Source organism: Pseudochaenichthys georgianus, chromosome 5 (assembly GCF_902827115.2).
Source record: "Pseudochaenichthys georgianus chromosome 5, fPseGeo1.2, whole genome shotgun sequence".
Taxonomy (NCBI): Eukaryota; Metazoa; Chordata; class Actinopteri; order Perciformes; family Channichthyidae; genus Pseudochaenichthys; species Pseudochaenichthys georgianus.
This window is the reverse complement of record NC_047507.1, coordinates 17,860,992-17,885,918: the sequence shown is the minus strand read 5'-3', so window position 1 is coordinate 17,885,918 and position 24,927 is coordinate 17,860,992. Positions and strand designations below refer to the sequence as shown.

The 24,927-nt window shown below is 39.8% G+C and overlaps 3 protein-coding genes across 4 annotated transcripts; 1 reads left to right on the top strand and 2 right to left on the bottom strand.

The window, feature by feature from the left end:
- Positions 1-5,647: 5,647 nt before the first annotated feature.
- oxtrb (oxytocin receptor b) lies at positions 5,648-14,036 on the top strand. Its single transcript, XM_034083411.2, is given in 5 exon segments — positions 5,648-5,745; positions 5,894-7,001; positions 12,152-12,357; positions 12,359-12,454; positions 13,508-14,036. Coding segments are annotated over 4 exon segments (1,332 nt in total). The 5' UTR covers positions 5,648-5,745; positions 5,894-6,076; the 3' UTR covers positions 13,613-14,036.
- Positions 14,037-14,214: 178 nt separating this feature from the next.
- On the bottom strand, positions 14,215-16,390 carry cav4a (caveolin 4a). Its single transcript, XM_034083657.2, has 3 exons — positions 16,048-16,390; positions 15,618-15,805; positions 14,215-15,017 (listed from the first exon to the last, which is right to left on the bottom strand). The coding sequence occupies exons 1-3, from the start codon at positions 16,270-16,272 to the stop codon at positions 14,867-14,869; spliced, it is 564 nt and encodes a 187-aa protein (XP_033939548.1). The 5' UTR covers positions 16,273-16,390; the 3' UTR covers positions 14,215-14,866.
- Positions 16,391-20,941: 4,551 nt separating this feature from the next.
- LOC117447167 (probable G-protein coupled receptor) lies at positions 20,942-24,516 on the bottom strand. 2 transcript variants are annotated; one of them, XM_034083823.1, is made up of 3 exons: positions 24,220-24,516; positions 24,058-24,076; positions 20,942-22,786 (listed from the first exon to the last, which is right to left on the bottom strand). In XM_034083823.1, the coding sequence occupies exon 3, from the start codon at positions 22,671-22,673 to the stop codon at positions 21,396-21,398; it is 1,278 nt and encodes a 425-aa protein (XP_033939714.1). In that variant the 5' UTR covers positions 22,674-22,786; positions 24,058-24,076; positions 24,220-24,516; the 3' UTR covers positions 20,942-21,395. The 2 variants fall into 2 exon arrangements, with proteins under 2 accessions (XP_033939714.1, XP_033939715.1); XM_034083824.1 differs by lacking the exon at positions 24,058-24,076.
- Between the last annotated feature and the right edge of the window lie 411 nt (positions 24,517-24,927).

Here is a 24,927-nt window from a genome sequence, read left to right as displayed (position 1 = left end):
CCAGACTTGTAGTGATTTTCACCTCATTTTATACTTTTATTCTCATTCTGAAAGAAACAGGTGAAATTTGCTAACGTGACGGCCGTCTTTGTGATGGTGACGCGTATTATGCGAGACCAAGAGACCTGTAGTTCACTCAGCGGTTTCACACAAAAACATTTGTAACTTCACAGTTTTACGACACATTTTTATTTTTTTGACTTGCAAAATATTCTTTTAAATTGACAAACATCATATGTGTCATTCGTGGCACAATTCAAACGGGATCAAAAGATAACCTTTCTCTCTCCATTGACTTCAATGTATAATTTTACGCTTCCGGGGTCCCATGGAGGCTCCCGGAAAGGGAGGGACTTCGCCTCTCTATAGTGTTGCACTGTTGGAGGAGCCTGTGACCTAAGGGGGGGAGGGGGGGGGAGGAGACGATCGATTCCTGTTTTGAATAGTGTGCCGTCGATGGGTTTCATTCCATTTCAAAATGCTGTTTGTTGCTCAGCGTAAACTTCAACATTGTCAAGCAAAGCACATGGTGTAGTCCCAAACGATAGCTGAGGATTCTGGGTAGTGTAGTGTCTTCGGCCATCCTAAACTGAACAAATGTTTGTTTCTCCGAATCGAAGGGGACATTTACAAAAGCATTGTACACAATTTAAACCAATCAATATTGTGTAATCAACAAGGATACTCTGGTGTTTTTTAGTTGATGAGTAGTGCAGATAGCACTGTAAAATAAATCGACAGAGAATACTTACTTCCGGGTGTAAAATCCTGCGTTATCCAATGGGAATGGACGCTCACATTGCTCTCCGTAATACAATAAAGGGGACATTATCAAATCGGAATATAATGTTCTTTTAAAAAACGTTAACTAAAGGGAACAATATATTTGACACAGCTGAAGCTCTGGCCTTCCTTAAAAACAAACTAATTTAATACAAATCACAGTTGTATTACACACAATGCACTGTTTGTTGAGAACAAAAATTCGTAACTAATGCACCATAATGCATTCTGTCGAAAAATAAAAATTATTATGAATACAAATAAAATAAAAGAAGCCTCCCGTGAGTTACTACAAGCTATAAAGTAGATTTTAAAAACGTTGTATAGAATAAAAGCTCACTGCGGGACGTTGTAGAAATGCGTGTGTGCACCACGACAAAGGAGCCTCATTCACTTTACATTGGGGTTGTTTGCGTGGTGCAGACACGTAAATGTAACAAAGTTCGTGACACCACCACGCAATGCGGTGTTAAGGAGTCGTGGTGGAGTCACGCATTCTGGTGAGATCAGGTTGATTCTTTACTGTCGGGTCACTTATTACAGGTTCAGCGAGCTGCACAAGACTGACGGGCTGTCAGGAGAGGGAGAGGAAAAGAGAGCACCCCGTTTATTTTCCCCATTTTATTATCCAGAATTACTGTAAACCTTTGAATAAAGTAGTTAGTAGTTTGTTTAAATGCATTACTTATGTTGTTTTTTTCATTAACATAAAATAAATCTCACGTACCCCCTGCAGTACTGCAACGTACCCCTAGGGGTCCGCGTACCCCCATTTGAGAACCACTGTCATAGAGCATGAGTCCTGGCGTGATAATGCAATGTGCCTCTACTGCTATTGGTAGTGTTGTAGTGAAGTAACAATGGGTTTATGGGAAAACAACAAGCTTATGCTTAGCAACATATGCTAAATATACACTGTCTAAGCTGTACAGTAAAAGATAAATGCTGTATGGTCGTAAATGCTTATGAAACAAGATAACTGGTTACATATAGATGTACAGTCAGTAACTGCACAGAAAGCACTGGCAGAAAGAGAAGGCCATTTCCCCTTACAGGTAATGATAGACACATCCACTCTTAACTTACCCCACCAAAAACGTTACCACTAGTACTTGAAACCCCATCCATGGGCACTTTTTTTTAGTGTTCTTTCCAGATCTGGGGAGTGAAATAGCTTGTACTCTGTTGTCAAGTTCCCAAAAAGCTGGAGTAAGGAACTTAAAAACTAGCAATGGCAAGTTTCACCAATGACCTTTATTCATTAAGCAGACTTCAACTTAACAATCACTGACATTTGGACAAGAAACTTTCTTTGAGGAGCATGATGCCATCACCACTTCCTTACCCTTGTGAAACAGTAAAACTGTTACTTACACAATGTAAAACCATAAACTGTGTAAAACCATTAAAAATATCTGAATAAAAAATATATATATATATTAGATAAATGGGCAACACACAATGAGGGTAAGACAACCAAATACACAAAATGCCATGTCATGCCTCACCTTTAGGTGCTACCAAAAACAGGGGTGCTATAGTCAGGTCTGTTTACATACAATACCGTTACACCTGCCCAGTTACTCTTACAACAAATCAGTCTTTGCAGTAATCAAATTAGTGATCTAAGATAGTCATAAAAGCACTTGAAGTATGAAGTGACCGCAGCACTGTTGTGATGGGGGTTTTGCATGTAACCTTTGAGCAAAGCATTAAATCCCCATTATGAATCAATGAATATGATGTTTATTAATGTCACAAAAATATCGCTCCTAACTCCGCTAATCACACCTTGTTATGTCTTACAGGTGGCAAGGTCAATTTGGCATCAAGAAAACATGCATCTCCATTCAAAAACGATTAGCAGATAATGAAACTCTACATAAACTTGAGATCACTTCCGTTAAAATGACATCAAAAGATCATTTAAAATATAAATGATTCAAATGATGTTTCTTGTGACGCATAGCTCCATCCAAATGTGTGCACAACCGTCTGCATTCTTCAGGAAAGCAATAGGACCATGGTGCCAAGTAGCCTACTACTATTCATTATAGACATAAGTGTCCTACTGCTAAAACTGTATAATGTTAAAGCAGTTACCCGTGATAAATTGGTGACTTCTTCAGATGCTTCTGAATAAATGACAAAACCTTTGCAGAGCCCTTTGGCAGATACACTCAGAGCCTGGGGCATAAACAAACTAAGTGGCTGCTTGGGGCCTAGAAGTCATTATAGTTGAATAACAACATCCACATATACTTTCTTGAGGAATCAAAAACATATTTCTTGGCGGCCAAAGGGTTTTACAATGTAAAGAAGAAGTTCAGGGACCTCTGTAACATATCTGGCATCTATCCTGGCACTGATGTAAGTTGTATTAAATGTTACTTAAGGTCTGCTTATGGTTTGGCTTTCGCTGGCGTCAAATTCAATGTAAACTAAACTTGTAGAGTTCTCACTTTGTTAGTGAGGTGTGTAATTGTGTTGCACTGGAACAATCCTCTCATACCCATTGGATAAAGGATGCCCCATTATTTCTATTCTTGCACATCCTGTCCCAGATTTTGTAGTTGTAATTTATGTTTTTTCATTTTTCAATCAATCAATCAATGTTTATTTATATAGCCCAATATCACAAATGTTACATTTGTCTAAGTGGTCTTCACAGTTTGTACAGAATATCAGTATGACAATACGACACCCGGTGTCCTTAGACCCTCACATCGTACAAGGAAAAACTTCCGGAGAAAACCCACAGTTTAAAAGGAAAATGGGAGAAACCTCAGGGAGAGCAACAGAGGAGGGACCCCTCTCCCAGGACGGACAGACGTGCAATAGATGCTGTGTGTAATTATTTTTTTCTCTGCCCTCCTCTTGACAGAATGTTAAGTCAATTATTCATTTCGATTTTGCAAGACCCTTTCTTTTGCTTTTAGTGTCTTTACCATGTTTTATGATTCATGTTTTCCATGCATTATGTTATGATGTGATATCTGCAGTTTAAATGTCCTGGGAAAACATTATGTCCCTTACTGATGTGGAGGTTCTAAAAGAACACACCATTTTCAAACCAAGTTTTTGTTATTTTGCGAGATATTATTTGTGTGTGCACTTAGTTAAAAAGAGGTTAATGTTGCATGCTTTGCATACAAAAATCAAGACCGAGCATCCATTTAACAAAATGTGATGTTGCTCTCTGATAAGGCCAAGTCAATCAAATTACACCCTGTCTTGATGAACAAATGACCTTGATTTACATGAAACATCCTCAACTCGTTATGATATATTGACCCCAAATGACTATTCTGTTAACCAAAACTTGCATATGGCAGGTCTAAAAGTTCAAAATGTATCCAGGATGATAATTCATGGCGGCGATCTGGAATTTGTCCTGGAAAATGCTGCCAAAAGTCAAAAATGATAATCCTAGTTTCCCATTTACTGGAAAAGAGGCTGTGTCTGCCTGTAAATTGAGCAAAGTATATTATTCTTGTTTTTGCTCATGTATGTTTCACTTGTTTATTTTGTTCAATGATTTCTCCAACCTTTGGTAATCTGTTTCTTATTATTATTCAGGCAAAACAAAACCTGCTTAAAATAAAATGCACAATCCTTCGACTTGGTTTGGTTGTAGTTTGCAGAACTTAATTGTGAGACATGAACGTTTGAATGCTTCACATCAGTGATTTGGGACTCTGATGTTGTTGCATAAAAACACAGCCTGTTACTGGATGTCACATGGTCTGGTATTCCTGGAAACAGAAGCAACGCATTTATCTGCTCCCATCATCAGGAGGGAGTTGCATCGAAACAACAAAACATCTATCAAGAGGGCTATTCAGTTGGACAAGGCACTGACAATACAGCACCTGCAAGTGCGTCAAATGCATTATTTAGCTTGTGGCAGTTTCAGAAGCACAGCTGACTTGTTGCCCTCAATACAGACAAATGGAATGAAAAAACAATTATTTAGTTTAAATTGGCTTAACGTAATAATAAGAAATAAATACAGAGTTTCATTCAGGAACGAGATATCTGACATTTAAACAAAGATCTTGCTCCATTGTACTGCACGTGCCTGAAAAATATATTTGGAACAGCATGAGCATCAATTTACAGTAGAAATCCTTTATACGGTTCAGGGAGGAATTCAAGGAATTCAATATGGCTCTAGGGAGCTATTTATCATTGACAGCTGTTTGGTTTGATTCTGTTTTTGACAGTAAACATTTTACAATTACTCCCATCAGCCTTTTGTTGCCTGTGTTAATGTGAAACCTGATTTAATAACTCACTGCCATGGTAAGTGATGCTTTACGGTAAGGGTACATGAATCATTATGAATTCATGCATGACTTAATGCATGAAAAAGCATGAATTAATTAATGTAGTACTCATGTAGTACTTCATGAACTATCAGCCACTGATAGCATAGGTTAATGTGCATACAGAGTATCTGCGCTGTGAACATGCACTTAAATGTTATTATATTCCACCAAGATGCTGTTCCAGATATTGTTCTTTTCCATATTTGGTCGTGTTCTTTCGAAAACGAGGGAGGCTGTTTAGACTGAAATGTTCCTGTCTTTGAATCCAATAAGTGATTAATTCAAATATTGTAGACTCTAAACTCTAGATACAGCTGGCGGGGGAGACAGAAGGGGAAGAGAGAGAGAGAGAGAGAGAGAGAGAGATGAGAGAGAGAGAGAGAGAGAGAGAGAGAGAGAGAGAGAGAGAGAGAGAGAGAGAGAGAGAGAGAGAGAGAGAGAGAGAGAGACATAAGTAGTAGTGCTGTGTGCTTGTACTGGACCCAGATAGTTTGCTCTAGACGAGGAAAGTATTATGAGGGGAGGGGGCTACGGTAAGGACATAGGTGGTTACAGAGCCTTTGCAAATCAGATATCAATCTGGAGGCAGCGAGTGCACTGCTCCGAGACACCATAATAACTCGCTTCAAAGGTAAGCTTCGTTTGTACACAGTCCCTTGGGTAATGCTAAGGTGATATTATTTTTTAACTGATTGCAATAGTTCAAAAGTTTTTAGATAAATGTGCAAGGATTCAGAGTCATAATTAAGATTGTTCATGTTCATGTTGTTCCTCTTCAGGCTAGAGTGGTGCTTTTTGGATCATACAGTAATTCAACCTGAAGAAAATTAAAATCAACTTTAAAATATTGGGCTGGCTGTAAAGTGCGTATAGTGCAACTGCACCACCAGACAGCAGATAGAGGTCCTGGATCTGTTTTGTGATGTGATCGAGGGCTGCGCCAACTTGCGCTTTTACCCACGATGGAGTACCTTTTACGCGAGCAGAATAATTGGATGCAAAATGTTTCCTGCAGCAACTCAAGTCGTGGAAATGAAAGCCATTCAGGAAACACCACAGTGAACCCTTTGAAACGAAATGAAGAAGTGGCCAAAGTGGAAGTTACCGTCCTGGTACTGGTGCTGCTGCTCGCTCTGACCGGCAACTTGTGCGTCCTGCGGGCCATCCACACCACGAAACACAGCCAGTCTCGGATGTATTACTTCATGAAACATCTCAGTATCGCAGACCTTGTTGTTGCTATCTTTCAGGTCTTACCGCAGCTTATTTGGGATATCACATTTCGCTTCTACGGCCCGGATTTGCTCTGCAGATTAGTCAAATACCTCCAGGTTGTGGGTATGTTTGCATCTACCTATATGCTTGTCCTGATGTCCATCGACAGGTGCTTAGCAATCTGCCAGCCACTCCGCTCCGTGCACAGGAGAAAAGATCGCTCATGTGTGATCGCCTCTTGGATGCTCAGCCTGGTATTCAGCACTCCTCAAGCGTACATATTTTCCATGCGGGATGTCGGGAACGGTGTGAATGACTGCTGGGCAGACTTTATACAGCCATGGGGGGCCAAAGCATACATCACATGGATGAGTCTCAGTATTTACATTTTCCCAGTGGCAATTTTAAGCATATGCTATGGCCTGATATGTTTTAAAATATGGCAGAATTTCAATTTAAAAACCAGAAAGGATCATTTCCTGCCTCAAACTCAAAGGCCCTCCAACGGAGCTCACCCCCTCTGCCGTGTGAGCAGTGTGAGGCTTATTTCAAAAGCGAAGATCCGCACAGTGAAAATGACATTTGTAGTGGTCCTTGCCTACATCGTGTGCTGGACCCCCTTCTTCTTTGTCCAGATGTGGTCTGCATGGGATCCTACTGCACCACAAGAAGGTAATAATGTGTTTTTTTCCTTTACCAATGCCCAACAGATGCAGTTTGAATCATGGCCCTCTTGGTCTAAGATTCACTTTGGTACATTTGTTGCCATAAGCCATGTGATTTTCTACAGGTATATTCCAGGCCTAAGTGCCTCAAGGGTCATTATTCCACCTCATAAAATATATCTCTGGGAATACATTGTAATCCACTTAAATTCCAAGGCAACACAATGGTGTTTAACTTTAGACTTCAGAGCCCACTTGAGTGAACACAGATGAATGGCTCTGTCATTGCAGTGGTTATCAGTTTCCAGAAAGTCTTCGGAGCAATCAAGAGAGTAAATGTTCCAGGACATCAAAGGGTTTCTCTCTATGTTCCCAATGATGAGTTATGTAATGTCTACTTAACTGCATATCGTTTTTTCAGATTTACCCCTCATATCTTTTACATTTGCCATTAAAGAAGACAGAGCAGGGGAGCAGATATGCTCCATAACCTTTCAAGTGGTTCTGTGAGCAAATTGCCTAAAAGTATTTTAGACCAGACGTAAGTGTCTTCCCTGGTCTTCTTCTGTAGAAACATTTTGTTAAAAAAAGAGAAAATAAACAGTTTAAAGCTAAGAATGCATGCACTTTACAGAAGTATTTTTCCCCCATATTGTTTGGATGGACACACTCAACTAGGCTATTTATTAATGCCATTTATTATTGTAAACATTTGTGACATTACCATGTAATTTTGCAAAGCAGGCCTAACATTTAATTAATGTGGAAATTATTTGTATTCACATTTGTGCTGAAATAGAAATAGAAATAGAAAGAACTATACAATTGTGAACTTCTTGCTGTCCCATGAAAACCTTGTACAATGTCAACTTATGGAAATGTAAAAAAAACTGCTCAGTTTTCCGGTTTTTAGTAATGATAACACACTGTTTTATTGGGTTCTTCATTGGTTTATTAAGACAATAATATTCTCATTAATAATACAAAATGTGTCAGTTTAAAAGTTCAAAACACCACATTATGGAAATAAGTTAGAGATTACAACTGGAATCCTGTTTATCTTTACTATAGACAGTTATTATGATTTTACTGAATTTCATAGTAAAGAAACTCATGTGAAATGTAAAATAAGTAAATTATGAGAACATTAAATCAAAAAGCAAACATTGACAAATAGAGGAAGTTATCATGTTATCAACTTGAAATATCCATAATGTAATTTTAGGATTTGCAGTTGTTTTATGAAAGGTGTACCGGTAGATTGAAGATTTCGTTATGGGTGACATTTTTCAAAAAGGACCTTCAATCAGAACCAAGTAGAGCCAATTCCAATTTCACTGGCTGTCTGCTTGTCTGTTCTGATTTATTGCATCCTCTTTGAAGTTTTGCCGTCAGGTTTAGGCTCCGTGTAGCTGAGTTTCCTTTCTGAGGGGAGTTCAAAGTGGGAGGACAAACATCTTAACTTCAGTCCCATCAAACCTGCTTGCTACACTGAAAATAAAGGGGACGCTGCCTTTGTGCACTTTATCATCAGAATTATCTGTAGTATCTGCACATTCTTTATGAATCACAACATTTCAAATGTTCTAGTTTAATCTCAGAAGATCTGTACATCTTGAATGTTTTCCTTCAATCATGGCAGCACGAACAAGTGATGAATGCACTGTAAGTCAAAGTGAATAATGACAGGTTAAAAAGAAAAGAGTTCAAAAGCTGTCATCTTGTGGTAGTTCCCCTTAAGAGAACTGCACTCTCCACACAAACTCTGGTCAGGGTGTTTATCTGTTGAACATGTCTCATAATTGTGATGGGCCATTTAGTTGACAGTTTGCACCGCACACCTCTCATAATAAAGCTAAAGACCCAGGGGTGCCCACACTTTTTTGGCTGGTGAGCTACTTTTGAAATGACCAGCTCACCGAGGTCTACCAACCAAAAATAAAATCCCAAATTGCAAGGGTTGCTGAATAACACGTTTTATTTATACATGGGATAACTACAATAGGGCTGCAACAAACGACTAATTTGATAATCGAATAATCTATCGATTAATCGACTATTCGGACTATTTGCACAATTTCTCAAACGCTCTTATTTAGCTATCAACTTTTAGATAGCTTGAGGTTGTTTTAGGCATGTGGAAACTAACAATGAAGACAATAAAGATGAATACTTGATTCAAAAATACATATATTATTAAATTAACTTAACAAATTGTTTACAAAATTAACATTGCTTTTTATTTAAATTAAATAAATAATATTTCACATCGAAAGAAACAACAATGTTTTAACAAATCGTATTAAATAATCTGATGACAGAACTATAAACAGAATAGCTGAAACTTTAACAAAATAAAGAGTAACTCTGTTACCTCTAATCATTAACCCATGTTTGTATAATTGAGTTAACTCTGTATTGCTGCTAGCATACATAACACGTGGAAACGTTACTCGTGGATGGGGGAGCTACAGAGCTGCTAGAAAGACAGTCTGAATGTGGTGCACTTTTGCTAAATGTTTAGACAAATTGCTCCGCCCTTACATGCTAAACACTCTTGGCAACGAGCATTGTCCACCTCAAGACGGGTAACATTTAACCACACCTTGGAGCGCTTCTCTCCGCCATCCCCGCCGTGTGTTGCTGCATATAGCAGCTGCGAGTGTGTAAACTGCCCCGCCCCCTCGCACACAGACGGGGGAGAGAGAGATCTCGTCTCGCTTGGAAAGATCAAAAATACACCGACCAGAGACGCATTTGTTTGTCTTTTTGCATGTTAGAAACGAGTTGGCGACACTAAGACTGCGAGATAATGTTTGTGTAGCAATAATACATGACCTTTCTCTTTCTCAACTCGCTACTCGGAGGGAAGTCGCTGTCACATGCCTTGTGAACACTCCGATAATGCCTCTCCACGTTACCTTTCTTTGGCAGAGCAACGCTTGCTTTACAAATAAGGCAAATAACCTTTGAATGTGACATCACAACAAAATATTCTTCCTCCCATTCAGGGTGGAAGTGGTATGTCTTTAGCTTCTTGCTCGGTCCCACACTCATTTTGTTGTTTGTCTCTTGTTTGTCTCTTTAACTTAATTTGAGTTTTCCCGGCACTTGACTGATTTTGTATCGCTTTGCATTCTGGGTTAACAGACTGGAAAGCGATAGGTCGCTTTTTCTGTCAATCAAGACCGCAGCAAGGAGGCGGATCGTATAGGGGCGGATCGTATAGGGGCGGATCCTATAGGGGCGTTTCCTAAAGGGTTATGAACCCCGCCCCCACGTATTTCTTAAAGGTATATGACGCTCTCTGTTTCTCATTTATTTTAATGCTTTGAATGAATCATAAACGAACTTTGAAAAATAATAATTATAATTAATTTGCATAAAGAATGCAGAGTATACAACCCACAGAGAAGACAAATTCATAAATTGTAGGCATATTATTTTTCACTGTTTGTGCAGTGGTAGTAATTATTATTCAAATCAATCAACTACGTTTTATGGAAGATATTGCTGTATATCATTTAACAACACGAGTAGAGGTTTCTGTACACCTAAAATACTGAAGTTTAAGTTACTGTCCTGATGTGTATCATTCATTTTTTCATGTTGTGTCTGGTGGTAAGATTAATTAAAAAATATATACAGTACATACAAAGAGGAAAGTCTTTATTAAACAAACATTTTATTGGCTGTTCTAATTATTATTAACCCCATCAGCCATTTTCATGGAAGGTGCCTCCAGCATCATAAAAACAGACAATTGTGTGGGCACCTCTGGACTAGAGAGTCAGAACACTGACAGAGCAGGTCAGCAATTTCACTTTAGGGGAGAAGAAGACAACGCACACTCTTCACTCCATTACAGAAGTAAAATAATAATTGGAAGTCTTCCATATTCCACTGTGCAAATGGCATGCTCCTTTAATATGGCTACGAAGATTTGACGTTTTATCGATTGAGAAAAACAAGAAATACTTTACCACCCGAGACGGCCTCTTTAATTGAAGCCATTTTTCAATGTTGTGTCAGGCAGCATGAAGTCCTGTTTGTGTGGCATCCATCAACCTTCTTATTTCTTTTAGCTATACTCCTCCATGTTTGGAGGTTGTCTGAAATGCTTCGGCGTGACAGTGATTGAATTTCTCTACAAATGATGCGCAAAAAAGATGCAGCTGGCTTGAACTGGGCTTATACTAATTCAGTAGAGATGACATTGAGAGCTAACATGCTAATGTTTGTTAATGACCATAATGGTGTTTGAGGAAAGGTTAGGGGAGCAAAGTTATTGTAATTCTTCCTTAGGTGCGACATAATTCATTTTCAATTGCATGGCAATCCATCTAAATGTTGTTGAGATGTTTTCAATAAAAAACAAAGTGACAATTTGATGTTGGTGCTTCAGAAAATAGAATGAATGATTAGGTACAAAATGTAAATAAAATGTACAAAATGCAATGTGACATAAAATAATAGTATTGAAGTCTGGACCAAACTGGCAGACCGTTCCCACATCCATGACACTATCAATCATTAAAGTGCAGTTTAAAAACCAAACAAAACACACACACACACACACACACACACACACACACACACACACACACACACACACACACACACACACACACACACACACACACACACACAGAGTTTGGACTTGAGCCCACAACAAGGTAATTATATCTTACTGGAATGGAGAAAAATGGGCCACTTTGGAGGCTTTTTATAGACCCACCCATCCGGTCATTATTTAGATGGCTTATCCTATTCACAGGAAGCAGGGTTGGATCCTTTCCCAGCATGCACTGGGTAGAAGGCATTTTTTATTTAAAGGATAATGCTGGCAATATTTTAAATATTTTTCCTTGTCAACAAACCCATGAAAATACCAAAAGCACCATATTCAATCTCTGGGTTCTGTTGGACTTACTCTTCCTGTGCCACACAACACACAGGGAGGATAACAATCTGTGTTACTCAGACAGGAGGAAATTGTGTGTTTGTCGGGGGACACATTTCAGTCATGGATTTGGTGAAGTAGTGAGTTAATATGATGCTACTTGGGGTTGTCTTATAATAAGCTACAGTTTTACCTAGAACCTGTAAGAAGACACAACAAATATCAAGCATGTTCTTGTCTGTCTCTCTCCCTAGATGTGGCCTTCATCATCGCCATGTTGTTGGCCAGTCTCAACAGCTGCTGTAACCCCTGGATCTACATGTTCTTTGCTGGTCACCTGTTCCAGGACCTGACACAGTGCTTCTTCTGCTGCTGTGGACATTACCTGACAGCCTCCTCCTGCAGCTGTGACGGACAGTGCCGGCACAAGAGCAACTCTTACGCCATGAAGAACACCAGCAGCCAGAGGAGCCTCACACACACATCCAGCACAGGAGGACACTGAGGGCAGCTGGAAGCCATCCAGGCTTCCTGTGATCCAGCAATCTGGCAACATTGTGAGTCCCCCATTTCAAGAATATAATCATCCTCAGTGGCACTGCAGTGGCCATTACACCATTTTGTTTATTGAGTTAAACAAACGATACAAACCTCCTGTGCACACAATCCTCTACTCCCAGTTGTTTGTTGTTCTCTCCTTGAATCCTCGTCTGGTTCTTGTAGTTGATGTACTGATTTGACCTTGACAAGCAAGGAATTATCACAACAATTATCTTGATGTTTCACAGGCTTCAAACCAATCCATTTGAACGGCATTTTAAGAAGTTAGGGCAGATTAATATTATTATATTTTATGGGTTGTTGCACCGAATGTTGATATGCATGAATGATAATAATATTTCACAACATAGAGGCTGCTTTCAATGTTTTCAGCAGACTCCTGTGCTTCAGATCAAACAGTGTTTGTCCTTTATGATGTAATATGGAATTCACTTTGTAAATAGTTTCCACATCGAGTGTCTGCACGTTTTTATCAACTCCATCTCTTGTTTTTCAGGTGGTTAGCGTTTTAGGGTAATGAGGGTACCTGAGCTTTTGAGCACACAGCATATTTAATCTAGTTTAGACCAAACTAGAATAATGGTTCCCCCTTGTGGCAGCACAGATTTTCAAACAAATGATGTTTTCTGTTTCTTTTGCCATACCAACTGTAGGATGAACATTATGGAACATGTCAGTATCTGGATCAGATAATAAGCATTCTTGACTTATTAAGTATGTTTTAAAATGTAATTATCTTTATATGGCTTGGAAGGATGTCAACCAAAACATGTGGTTCCAGGCAGTATCCACAGGGAGCAGCTTTAGATGAAATATGCCAGGGGAACTCAATGCAATGGTCACTGTGGACAATACCCACAGGAGCAAGTTCAGGTGAAGTGTCTTGCCCAAGGACACAACGGCTTTACAGACGCAGCAGCTGCGGGTTTCACCCCTTGATCTGATGATCATTGCACAGCGCACTGCGCCACACCATCCATCTTCACGCCTCGAGGCGCTTTTACAAGTACACATTGATATTATACATGTACTGTGGACATTACCCACAGGAGCAAATCCGGGTGAAGTGTCTTGGCCAAGGACACAACGGCCTGACGCAGTGGCGGCAGGAGCGGGTTTCGAACTGGAGTTCCCCAGCACCCCCCTTGATCTGATGATCAGATGCACACTGCGCCACCCGTCCCATAAAGCTGACTTAATTCACTTGACAATAAAAAAAGATTTTAAAAACAGTATGAAAGGTTGTTTAGCATCTTTATTGGACACACACATTTTCAAGCTTCAATAATCGCAAAATTACACAATTCTGTAATGCAATTCAGTGATAATAAAGTAAAGAGATTGTTTGAACCTTGACCATACCCTTTTTTATTTTATTGGGTTTTTTGAGGTCTTCTTCCAGGTGTAGCTGTCATTCCTGATCATCCACTCCAGGTTCCTGTTCATTTCAGACTGAGCCCTGCTCTTTGACTCAAGGTGGAACTGAAATAATGAAGCAGCAGAGTGTGTGTGTGTGTGTGTGTGTGTGTGTGTGTGTGTGTGTGTGTGTGTGTGTGTGTGTGTGTGTGTGTGTGTGTGTGTGTGTGTGTGTGTGTGTGTGTGTGTGTGTGTGTGTGTGTGTGTGTGTGTGTGTGTGTGTGTGTGTGTGTGTGTGTGTGTGTGTGTGTGTGTGTGTGTGTGTGTGTGTGTGTGTGTGTGTGTGTGTGTGTGTGTGTGTGTGTGTGTGTGTGTGTGTGTGTGTGTGTGTGTGTGTGTGTGTGTGTGTGTGTGTGTGTGTGTGTGTGTGTGTGTGTGTGTGTGGCTGCAGTCAGAGCCAAGGAGGGCATAGCAGAGGAGTGGAGGTTTATAAACTGAAACGCCACTCAGTATGTTTTCAATACAGGAATGCCAGCAGGCAGCTGCCAGCGTTGACAACCTTAAACTGTCGATACACACGCACGCACGCGCACGCACACACACACACACTTTACACATTTTTCTCAAGGGGAAAGCAGGCTCATGTTGCGATTCATACTGCCATAAGGAGTTGCCTTACTGCAAGATAAAAACTCAGTTAATAAGTGTTTTATCTAAAGAGAAATAAACACATTTAACAATATAAAATAAGAAACATACATTCATCAATTTGCACAAAAATGTATGCTGAAGTCACTCAAAAATCAAAAATTAATAGAGAGACAATAGTCCATATGGTATCATAGAAAGAGCTGCATGACTATCAACAACGGTCACTTTCATCGTTAAAGTTGTCTTCAAATCAACCACTGTAAGTTATTTAAGAAAGTACTATTTATAAAAAATTGTATTTTGAATAGACTATTAAAGATTCAAACATCCTGTGGACTGTGGCTCAGTCCAATGGAAAACAAGTTTACATAAAAAAAACAATCCCAGTCCGGATATGAGTCTCATTCCTTGGCCAGGTGAATGCTGAAGCCTCCACAGCATCGCCCAGCACTCGTGAGGAAGGGGCGCACAACGACGGACAGCACAATGCTCCATAGGCTCTGCAGCCAGCGGGCACCGATGCGGAGACAGTGGCTGCAAGGACCGACCATCCTGTCAAAGAGAAACACAACAGTCACAATGAAAGAACATATTTCAAAACCTGCACAAGGACATTTTAAAGGCTGATTATTTCTTCACTTTGGGTTCCATCAAGATATTAAACCTTCTTACTGTATTTCTCTCCAAGCAATTTATAGTTCATCTATCATCAGTACAGCATTCATCAACATTATGTCTGATAACACACTTCGTTTTCAATACATTTCCTAATATAATAGAATGAGATGTTATTTGATTTATTTGTCTACCTGTTGCCAATGTATTTTCCTCATTCCGATTCCTCTTTTTAAATAGATAGCCTACTGAAGACCAATTAAACATGCTCTCCTACATTGTAATGCACTTAAGCTGGGGGACTAAGAGACAAACAAATATAACAATGGTCTTTTTCTGTGTAGTAGTCTTTTAGTTCTTGAAAATACTGAATCCTGCCGTTCAAAACACATTCAATCACAGCTGTATAATAAACAGATAGATATGTCAACACCTGGCCAAATCAACTATCAGTGTGACTTGGCATCCAGCAGTAAGTGAGAACAAGTTTATTTGTTATTGCCTTAATATGTTCAAGTAGACATGATCCGACCCTACCAGATGTGGAAGCAGCTGAGGATGGCGAAGAGGAGTCCAGAGATAATTGAAATGGGAATTGCCAGAATCACGGTGACTATCCTGTAGATCCAAACCCTGGACACCTCAAACAGGGCATTACTCCAGATCCACACTCTGTCCCCACTGCGCACCGACACCGGTTCAGCAATCACATCCTCAAACGTCACCTGGAAACAACAAGAGACAGTGGTGCTGATGCTAAAGAGGTGAACTATAAGACATGTTCCTGTTGGACTTCACCTTCAATAATAAATTATCTCAGCTTGACAATGAGCCAAGCAGTCTCTTGCTTCTACATGGCAATCATTCAGTGTATTTCTTTATTCTCAGATAATTTACTGCATGTGACAAAAACATAAAAGGTCTATAAAACAAAGTTGAAAATAACTACTGCATAAGAATGAAATACCTTGAGACAGTCATTTATATCATGGGGGTCTCTGACATTAATCAGAGGCTTAGTATCACTGATTTCCACCAGTGTGGTGGTATGAATGTCTTCTTCTTCTTCGTGAGCAGGAGGGGCTTTCCACAGCATCTCAGGTTCCTCCCCGTTATCAGATTCAGGGTCACTGGAGTCCTCCAAGTCGATCTCTACTTCCTCTGAATCTTTCCCTTTCATCATCCTGAGCATCGAAACCCGTAAAGAAAACACAATCCAGAGACTTAGTGATTGTCACTTCCCTTACAGCTCACTGTGGCCGCCGACCGGACCCCTCAGCTGGCTGTGCTGCAACATGAGGTTATATTGGGAACATTACGGTGCCCTGCATGGTATTTGCAGATGGTCTGCCAGGATCATTTTCTCCTGTGCAGAGGGAGGGATAGGACGGATAGGGTGGGATATAAATACTGTAAGCATGGAGATGGCTCTGTACACACACACACACACACACACACACACACACACACACACACACACACACACACACACACACACACACACACATACACACACACACACACACACACACACACACACACACACACAGTAAAAGCTATCTTTGAAGGCCACATTCTGTGACTACCAACTGGAATAATTAATGATACAGGTAAACAGGACTTTGTGACTTTTATCCATCTACTTATTGTCTACTTATCTCATTATTTAATGTAGGATGAGTTTCTTTGTGTCAGAAATGGTTTGACTTGCAAGGCAATACTGCCTCCCTCTGGCCTGTGAGGGAGATTAAGTGTATTCTGAAGTGCAATCAGATGTGCCTGAACAAATGCAATATCTCACAATAGTATGACACATTTAAACTTTGAAAACCACAAATTATTTGACATTTTAATGACTTCATTGCTGGTTTTCTGTTAAGATGTAGAATAAAGGGGATATTTGAGCCGCAGAACTGGCAAAAGTAACATGAATCATGACCATGAACACAGGGAGATTGTCACGATCTGTCTTGTCTGTCTGTCTTGTCTTTTTATGTCTTTGGTTTCATGTTTTATTTTGAAAAGTGTTCCCCCTGTCTTGCCTGTTGCTTCCTGTCTCTCTGTTCCCTCCTACCTGATTACCCGATTGTGTTCACCTGGTGTCCCTGTGTTTTCTCCTCCCTCCTCACCTGTGTCTTGTTTGTGTGATTAGTCTTGTGTGTATTTAAGTTCTGGTTTTTCTGTCTGTCATTGTTGGTTCATTGTTGGTCTTTGACTGTGTTCACAGGTTAGTGTTCTGTTTGTTCCTTAAACACCTTGAAATAAAGGTCTTTTTTTGTTTGTTTATTCTGTATAAGGTTTCACTCAACCTTAACAGAGATAAACAATGTTCAATCACAAAAATCGATGCATGTACTGTTTTCTTGAAACTGACATGACATGCCGTTGACCTGCCATATTGCAATATGCATCTTTATGACCAAAATCTATATTTTAAATTGGTTTTATGCTGTCCCCTACAGAAACCAGTCAATTGTTCAGCTGAGGGTCATTCCCTGCCTTGCTTTACTTGTTCCTGTTCACTAACAGCACGAATCACTGTGCTAACAACATTAGATATAATGCATGTTATCAGAGTATCCTCCATAAGAGCCTGTATATGAATAACATTCTCAGCTCTCTGCACTCGGGTGTAAAACACATTTCGCAACATGCTTTTAAGAAAAAAACCTTTCACCCCTGTCAACCTTTGGACCCATTAACGGCTTGTCCTTTTCTGCTATTAATAGGTCAGCTATGAATCCTCAGATCGTATCAGTCACTCAGCCACCTCCCAGACCTTCTTCACAAGATCAAACTGCTCACATCATCTACACTGCCACATATTGACCTAAGATCATAACAGCTGGCAAAGTGAGAATCTAATACAACAATGCAGATATAAAAAGTACCTGCTATCCAGTCTGAACATTCATCTCCAATAATCTGTGTACATCAAGTATGTTGATTAAATGATGATGCTGTTGATCTTAAGAGTCATGCATCCAAGTGTTTGACCTATGCATTACTAAGGGAAGCAAACAACATGGAAATGTCTTTTAATCGTAAAGGTTGAACAAATACTGCACATAGTACATTACTAAGAACACCTGAACACCTGTTGTGAGTGAGTTACTCCGCGATGATTGACCATAGTCTCCATGGTAATGACAATTTCTGCCTGCTGGATGAAGACGGGTTGGAACACAGCGTATGGATGACAGAGAGTTCCCTGTGTCTGTGCCGGAGACTGTGGTATGCTAATGGACTGCACACCTCGCCAGATGGGCTTTGTTTGTGACCGAGGCGGAACAGGTGAGGTCAGCGGAGAGTGTGTGTGTGTAAGAGAGAGTGGTTATCATGATTACTCTGAGACGCTACATGATGTTGGAGAGGTATAGAATTCATTGTCGCAGGAATTCCTGCGACAATGAATAGGTTTCAGCATCTCAGGCTCCATTTTGAATAGAAATACTTCTTATAACAAATATTACAATCCAATTTATTGAGATACAAACAAACACTTTTGCATGGAAATGTATGTGTATCTTGTCTTACAATACTGATGACTGTTGATTCAAAAAAGCACTCAAAACACATCTGTTTGTCAAGGCTTTCAGCCTCAGTTAACTCTCTCCTCTACATTGTTTTGACCAGCCTTTGTTAATTTCAGTTTTTATCTTCTTATTTGTTTTCCTTTTTGTCCCCCCCCCACGGCCCCTCCTCCTATTATAAAGCGTCCTTGGGTTTCTTGAAAGGCGCTATGTAAATCCAATGTATTATTATTATAAAGAAATAAAAAAACAATTGCATAATTTGTAAGCAAAGAAACCTATTTTCAAAATGTCTATAACCTATTCTTTTAAGGAGTTTTTTTGCAAAGGGCCTATGATATGCCTGTGTGTCTTGTTAGTTTGTGGGACCTGAGCATGTTGTGCAGCATGAAGCTCTGTGTAGACTGCAGCTTTCCTATTATATGTGCGCAGGTCTGAGAGAAGTCATGCAGTTGTTGTTAAAGGGAAAGTCTGATGAAATAATGTGGTTCAGTCTCTCCGGCAGCACCATCAATCACACTTCCTCCCTTTGATTCTTCAGGGGTGGTTCTTTCATTATCACTATCAAACAGACAGCACAATCTTCAGGAAACAGAAAAACATCAAGTCTTTTCAGATTTACCATCTGAACACATCTGAACAACAGACCCCACTTGGCCAGGCTCAAGCCAGTGGGCTCGTGTTTGATCTACAATGAATATGCTTTGCAGAAGTACAGTGATGTGATTGTTTTGATTAAACAGAAGCTGCCTCTGAGATGGAAGGTTCTTCACTTTAATTAGCAACTTATAAACACTGCTTAGGCTCAAATGTTAATTCAGTTTGGAAGCTGGGTGATGAAACAGGTCCTTTGAAATGTATTTATTATCTTTATCACATCTTGTATTACACGTAAAGTGTAACTTAATTACGTAAAGTTTCATTTTCAAAAGATTGGTTAATAAAGTGTCCACATTTAAATGTTTTAAGAAGAAAAAGGGCCAAAAACATATACAATTCATTTTTTTATAACAGTTGAAACACCTGGAATAACCCCTTTAATGATTTTAATGTTGTAAAATTAAGCTATATGATGTTCACGCTGAGTGAAACACTGAAAGACAAAACTACACCATCAAATGAACATATTATAGATGCCTTTTTAAGAATTACACAAAAAATCAGCCAGACATATTTAGTACCTTTTCATTCTGATGGAACTTTTCTACTTTAAAAATAAATACTGAGCAAGATTTGTATTTACTTTCCATCCCAACAACATCTTCTAACAATGATGTCATGTATGCATTTGTATCCGTAAGTCAGTACTATCATATTTGCAGGTCGTTGCTCTGTACTTGTTATGAACTATGTTATGCAATAAACTGCAACATGTGTGAATGTGTTGCCAGCCAGAAAACCTAAAATGACACCGTGTTATCTTGACTTAACATATCCAGTCTACCTTATTTCCTGCCTGTCAGTACACAGGCTTATCTCACTCCTCTCAATGTTATTTATTTCTTCACTGCCTGAGTTATTTCAACACATTTTTTCCATTTAATCAACCTTTTTTGCTGATTTATATTTATGGTGTTTGGGTTTGTGACGGCTCAGCATGCTTGTTTTTATTTGTCCCCATTAATCAGTGTGTTATCCAATGTAATCCCTTAAATCTAATCTTATTTGGAGAGCTGCACCAAATATAAATCAAGGATATATTAACATTGTATAATCTGCCTTTCTTGATTGGTCACTGTTTATCTGCCAGTGAACATATATTTAGAGGGTATTAGAGACAGCCACGACAGCTGTTATGAAACAGCATTTTCTATTTATTTAATCATGTGTTTACTGCGTTAAGTCTTAGTAACAAGCTTTTCATAAATGGACACGCAGACCACACAGATGTCAAAGCTGTCAATGTCAAAAATACACAGGAAAGGTGCACATGTGTGACTGCAGAAGACTCCTGATAGTGTTCTTTTAGATCAGAAAGAGAGTAGAGTGTTACTTTTTTACTTGGCGGTTGATCTCCAGGACAGTTTAATCACCAGACTGCCCCTCTACTGTTAGATGTTAATAATATTAAATAAACCCAGTAAATTAATTTTTCTCTGCTGTCAAAAAATACATTATTTGATTTAAAAAAACATAAAAACATAATGTTTGCTAATAATGCATATTATGAATATTTGGTTTCTTACTCACATTTCCATAAAGGATGAAAGTAACCACTGTTTATTTGCAAAATTATAGCAATAAGAAACAATGCATTTTTTCTTTGAGTACAATAAATAAAGTTTACACAAATTCGTGCAACATAAATATCACGTACAGCACTGAATTACTAAATAGAAAAATAAAAACTGCTGTCATATTGAGACCCTATGAAAAAATAATGTACGAACTTCAGAAATATGAATGACTGCTCACTCAACATTCAAGTAATCCGGATATTTGTGCCCATTCTTTAATTATATAGATGCAATGATTGAAAATAAAAAGTGACTTTTCTCTAGTAGCTAGTAAAAACACAGGGTTCCTTATCAGATTAATTAATTAATTTATCGATAATAGTTTTACCACAAGTAAAGTAAAGATACTTTGAGAAGTAATGTCCATTAGTATGAATAGTAGTATCTATAAACAGTATGTCAAGTTTCATAAACAGTTCATTTCTTGATGCTGTAACTTATCTTTTACTGTATTCAGATACACTTTACAGATATAGTACACACAGTATTACACACTGAAGTGGCCTTACTGGCTACTAACGCTGTGGCACAACAGCGAGGTATATCTAACTGAACTCTTCTGGGATCTGCCCTGGTATCCTAAAACCAGTCTGCCCATGATCCAGAGTGCTTCTTGGACTGGAAGTAGCAAAGCTGGCACGTGTCTCTGCTGTGCAGCTGGTCCTATGGAGGAACTGCAGGAAGTTCTCGTTGCCTGAGCCCTCATGGCTGGAAATGGCCAGCTCCACTGGGCGGGCGGTGTAGCAGTGCCTCAGCTTACAAAGTTCCTCCCTGATCTGCCTGTTAAGAAGCCCATAAAAAAACGGGTTGATCGCAAAGGAAGTGTATGCCAGCCAGGTGACCGTTTCCTCCAAATCATCAGGAATCTTGGGTGTCGCGTGTAGCGTCAGATGGATGTGAAAGGCAAAGTAAGGCAGCCAGCAGATCAGAAACTGGCCAACAATAACCACCAGGGTGAGAGCTGCTTTACCTCCACCAAAAGGCCGGTCCCTCATAATCCTACGTGGGGCGTTGCGGGTTGTGATGATGGTAGTCTGGCTGTTTATTGAGTCAGAGCGATGCTTTGCTTGACTGTTAGTCCACAAGGGCAGAGGTCCATGCTGGCGGGCAGCCACACGGGCCACCTTGTACACATTACAGTAGACTGCAAAGATCACAATAGCAGGAAGGCAAAAACAGGTGACACTGAAGAACACAGAGAAGACTCGTCTGTGGTTACTGTGGCTCCAGTGCAGCGAGCAGTGTGAGGCACTAATGGAGCTCAGGCTGCTGTAAGATGGCCACCCAAACACGGTGGACAGCCCCAGCACAGCAGAGGCCACCCACACCATCACTATCACGGACGCAGTCAGCTTCAGCGTCATCTTGACCTCATAGCGCATTGGATGGACGATGTAGTAGTAACGCTCCACACTAATGGCTGTGATGGTGAAGATAGAGGCAGCTATGAGGAAAACATTGAGGAAGACGTAGACCTGGCACACCAGGACGGTGAACACCACACCAGCAAAGTACGGAGAGCTGGACACAATCTCAAGAGGCATGAGGAGGATGGCACACAGCAGGTCCACTGCACACAGGTGGAACACAAAAGCAAATTTCCTGAGATGAGGGGCTTTTATGACAACCACCAGAACAGCAGTGTTGGCTAGAAGTGCCAGAACATTAAGGGTCACCATGAAAAATATCCCTGTCAGGTCCTTGAATCGTGTCTGCGGGTTGGGGAGGACGCCCAGCTGTCTGCTGGAAGCTGAGGGCATCGGAGCCCAAACGGTGGTGCTGTCATTGGACTCAGCGTTCAGAAATGGTGTGTTTTCCTCCATGATTCATAGTACAGGTTTTAAAGTAAAAGCACACGTATGTAACCCAACTCCCCCATTGGTCATTAATGAGGTCAAACAATTATTCAGCGCATCAGATGAAATACTCTTCACTCCTGTGTGAAAGACAATGAAGTCCATTAAAACATTAAAATGTATAACAAAGTATGTCAAATTAAGAGTATATTTAATCTATCTAGTGTTAGATTATATGGTTGACACGTTAGCAAACATATTCCTATTTACACATCCTGCATAACTACATCAGCTTTCATGTGTCGTGTTTATGTCTGCCGTGAATGTAAGTCAATTATTCCCTTTTCTTAGCTCTGGTCTCTTTGTTAATGCACATAATGTTGAGGGATTCATTCCAATATGCTTCAAATATAAACATTCAGAGATCCCTACTGCAGCCTCATATTAAAGGAACACACACACTCCGCAAAGGAGAACTAGGAAGTTAATCAATTAATGTTTATTTATGAGAATATTATAGAAGGGATGCTCTCTCTATTACTCTCTTTATTTGAGTGAGTGAGAGACATGATCAATAGGAATAATTCATAGAGGACACCCTGTGTCTCCTCCATCCGTCCCCATCCTTTTGAAATGTAAGATAATGAGTGTGCTTGTTTTAGCCCAGCTGCAGGGAACTGGCTGCATTGATTAGTATGTGTTCGGTGTCACCCTGCAGGGCACCATCAAAGAGGAAACCTCTTACTGGGACAGGTTGGACCCTCAATCACAAACATCTTCTCCGCATCATTTTTCTTATCTTTGTATTGCCTTGTGATTAAAAATGATAATCAGGTCCCAATCTTACGACTGTGGATGATGTTGTGTCCTAAATACATGTTCTCGCTCAATGGCCCTGATCCACTGATGCTCTCCCCTGCTGTAATCTTCTATTGCATGCCACGTTTGTTATGTGATTTATCCCCAGGAAGGACCAGTTTATGTACATTGGCATGCATATTACGTAAGGCTGTCCTAATGTTCATCATGTTCCCGTTACAGCATATGCAACAGGATTTAAATCCAGGTTTTACTCCTGAAGAGGACGATAAGTCATTTGTTGTGTTTTCTAAACTCTCTTGTATTCATTCATTCAACACCAACACATGTATTTTGCAACTTCAGTCTTTCTCAATCTTTTCTATATTATCATAAGGATGACAGAACAATGCAGGGGTCAATATATCCCTAATATGCGCATTACAGAGCATCTTTTAGATACCACTGGTTTGTAATATCACTTCATTCCTTGTTAGTCAGCTCTTGTGTTATTATAGATTTAATTCAAACTATAACAAAAAACGGTCCAACAGACTACTAGATGCCAGGAATGCTAAGGTAAGATTTGTAACATGTTTGTTGTCTAAATTACCTTCAGTTGTCGTCACATTCTGAAACACATGGAAGTGGAAGATTTTTCTTGAATTATTAAATAAAGATTATGCATTAATATTCCTTTATACATTAATATCCTGATTATTAAAGTTAAATCTTAGAGAATGCTATAACTACTTTATACAAAAAAGAAACTTACCAAATCTTTTTTGAAAAGTGGTTGTAGATCTTCCAAAAAGTTGTCTCAGTTTTGTAAATTTGAATACATCCAAATCATGGTGATGCCTCTCCTCTGTATCAATTCAGGTTTGTATTAATTGTGGTCCTTTACAGAGATATATAGGAAGATATGGAAAATCAGTGACATAATTGTACATTTCCCAAAGAAACAGCCCTACATGCGTTCGTACAGGACCCCAGGGAGAGCTGACTGACAGAGGTGATGTGCTGTGTGTCCACTGCACAGCTGGTTGAGCACTGAGGGGGAGGAGCCAGCATTTGGTGATTCTTCAATTCACATCTTTCATGACAACATGACTCTATCAAACTGCCAACCGCTGACATTAACCACGTCACACACACACACACACACACACACACACACACACACACACACACACACACACACACACACACACACACACACACACACACACACACACACACACACACACACACACACACACACACACACACACACACACACACACACACACCACACACACACACACACACACACACACACACACACACACACACACACACACACACACAACACACACACACACACACACACACACACACACACACACACACTCTTTCATCAGTCAGTATGTGGCAGTGACTGTCACACACTGTCCACTGTGCCTCTGTCTTTATATGTGGCACTATTCTCTTCAGAGCTTCT

What these genes read in the sequence shown, in the direction of transcription:
- cav4a (XM_034083657.2), bottom strand. Translation starts at nt 16,272, where the DNA reads ATGCTCAGGATGATGAAAGGGAAAGATTCAGAGGAAGTAGAGATCGAC. An exon ending in ATATAAATGACTGTCTCAAG is followed by an intron (nt 15,806 to 16,047) that starts GTATTTCATTCT and finishes TGTTGTTTCCAG; the next exon opens with GTGACGTTTGAGGATGTGAT. An exon ending in CTCAGCTGCTTCCACATCTG is followed by an intron (nt 15,018 to 15,617) that starts GTAGGGTCGGAT and finishes TCTCTTTGACAG; the next exon opens with GATGGTCGGTCCTTGCAGCC.
- LOC117447167 (XM_034083823.1), bottom strand. Translation starts at nt 22,673, where the DNA reads ATGGAGGAAAACACACCATTTCTGAACGCTGAGTCCAATGACAGCACC.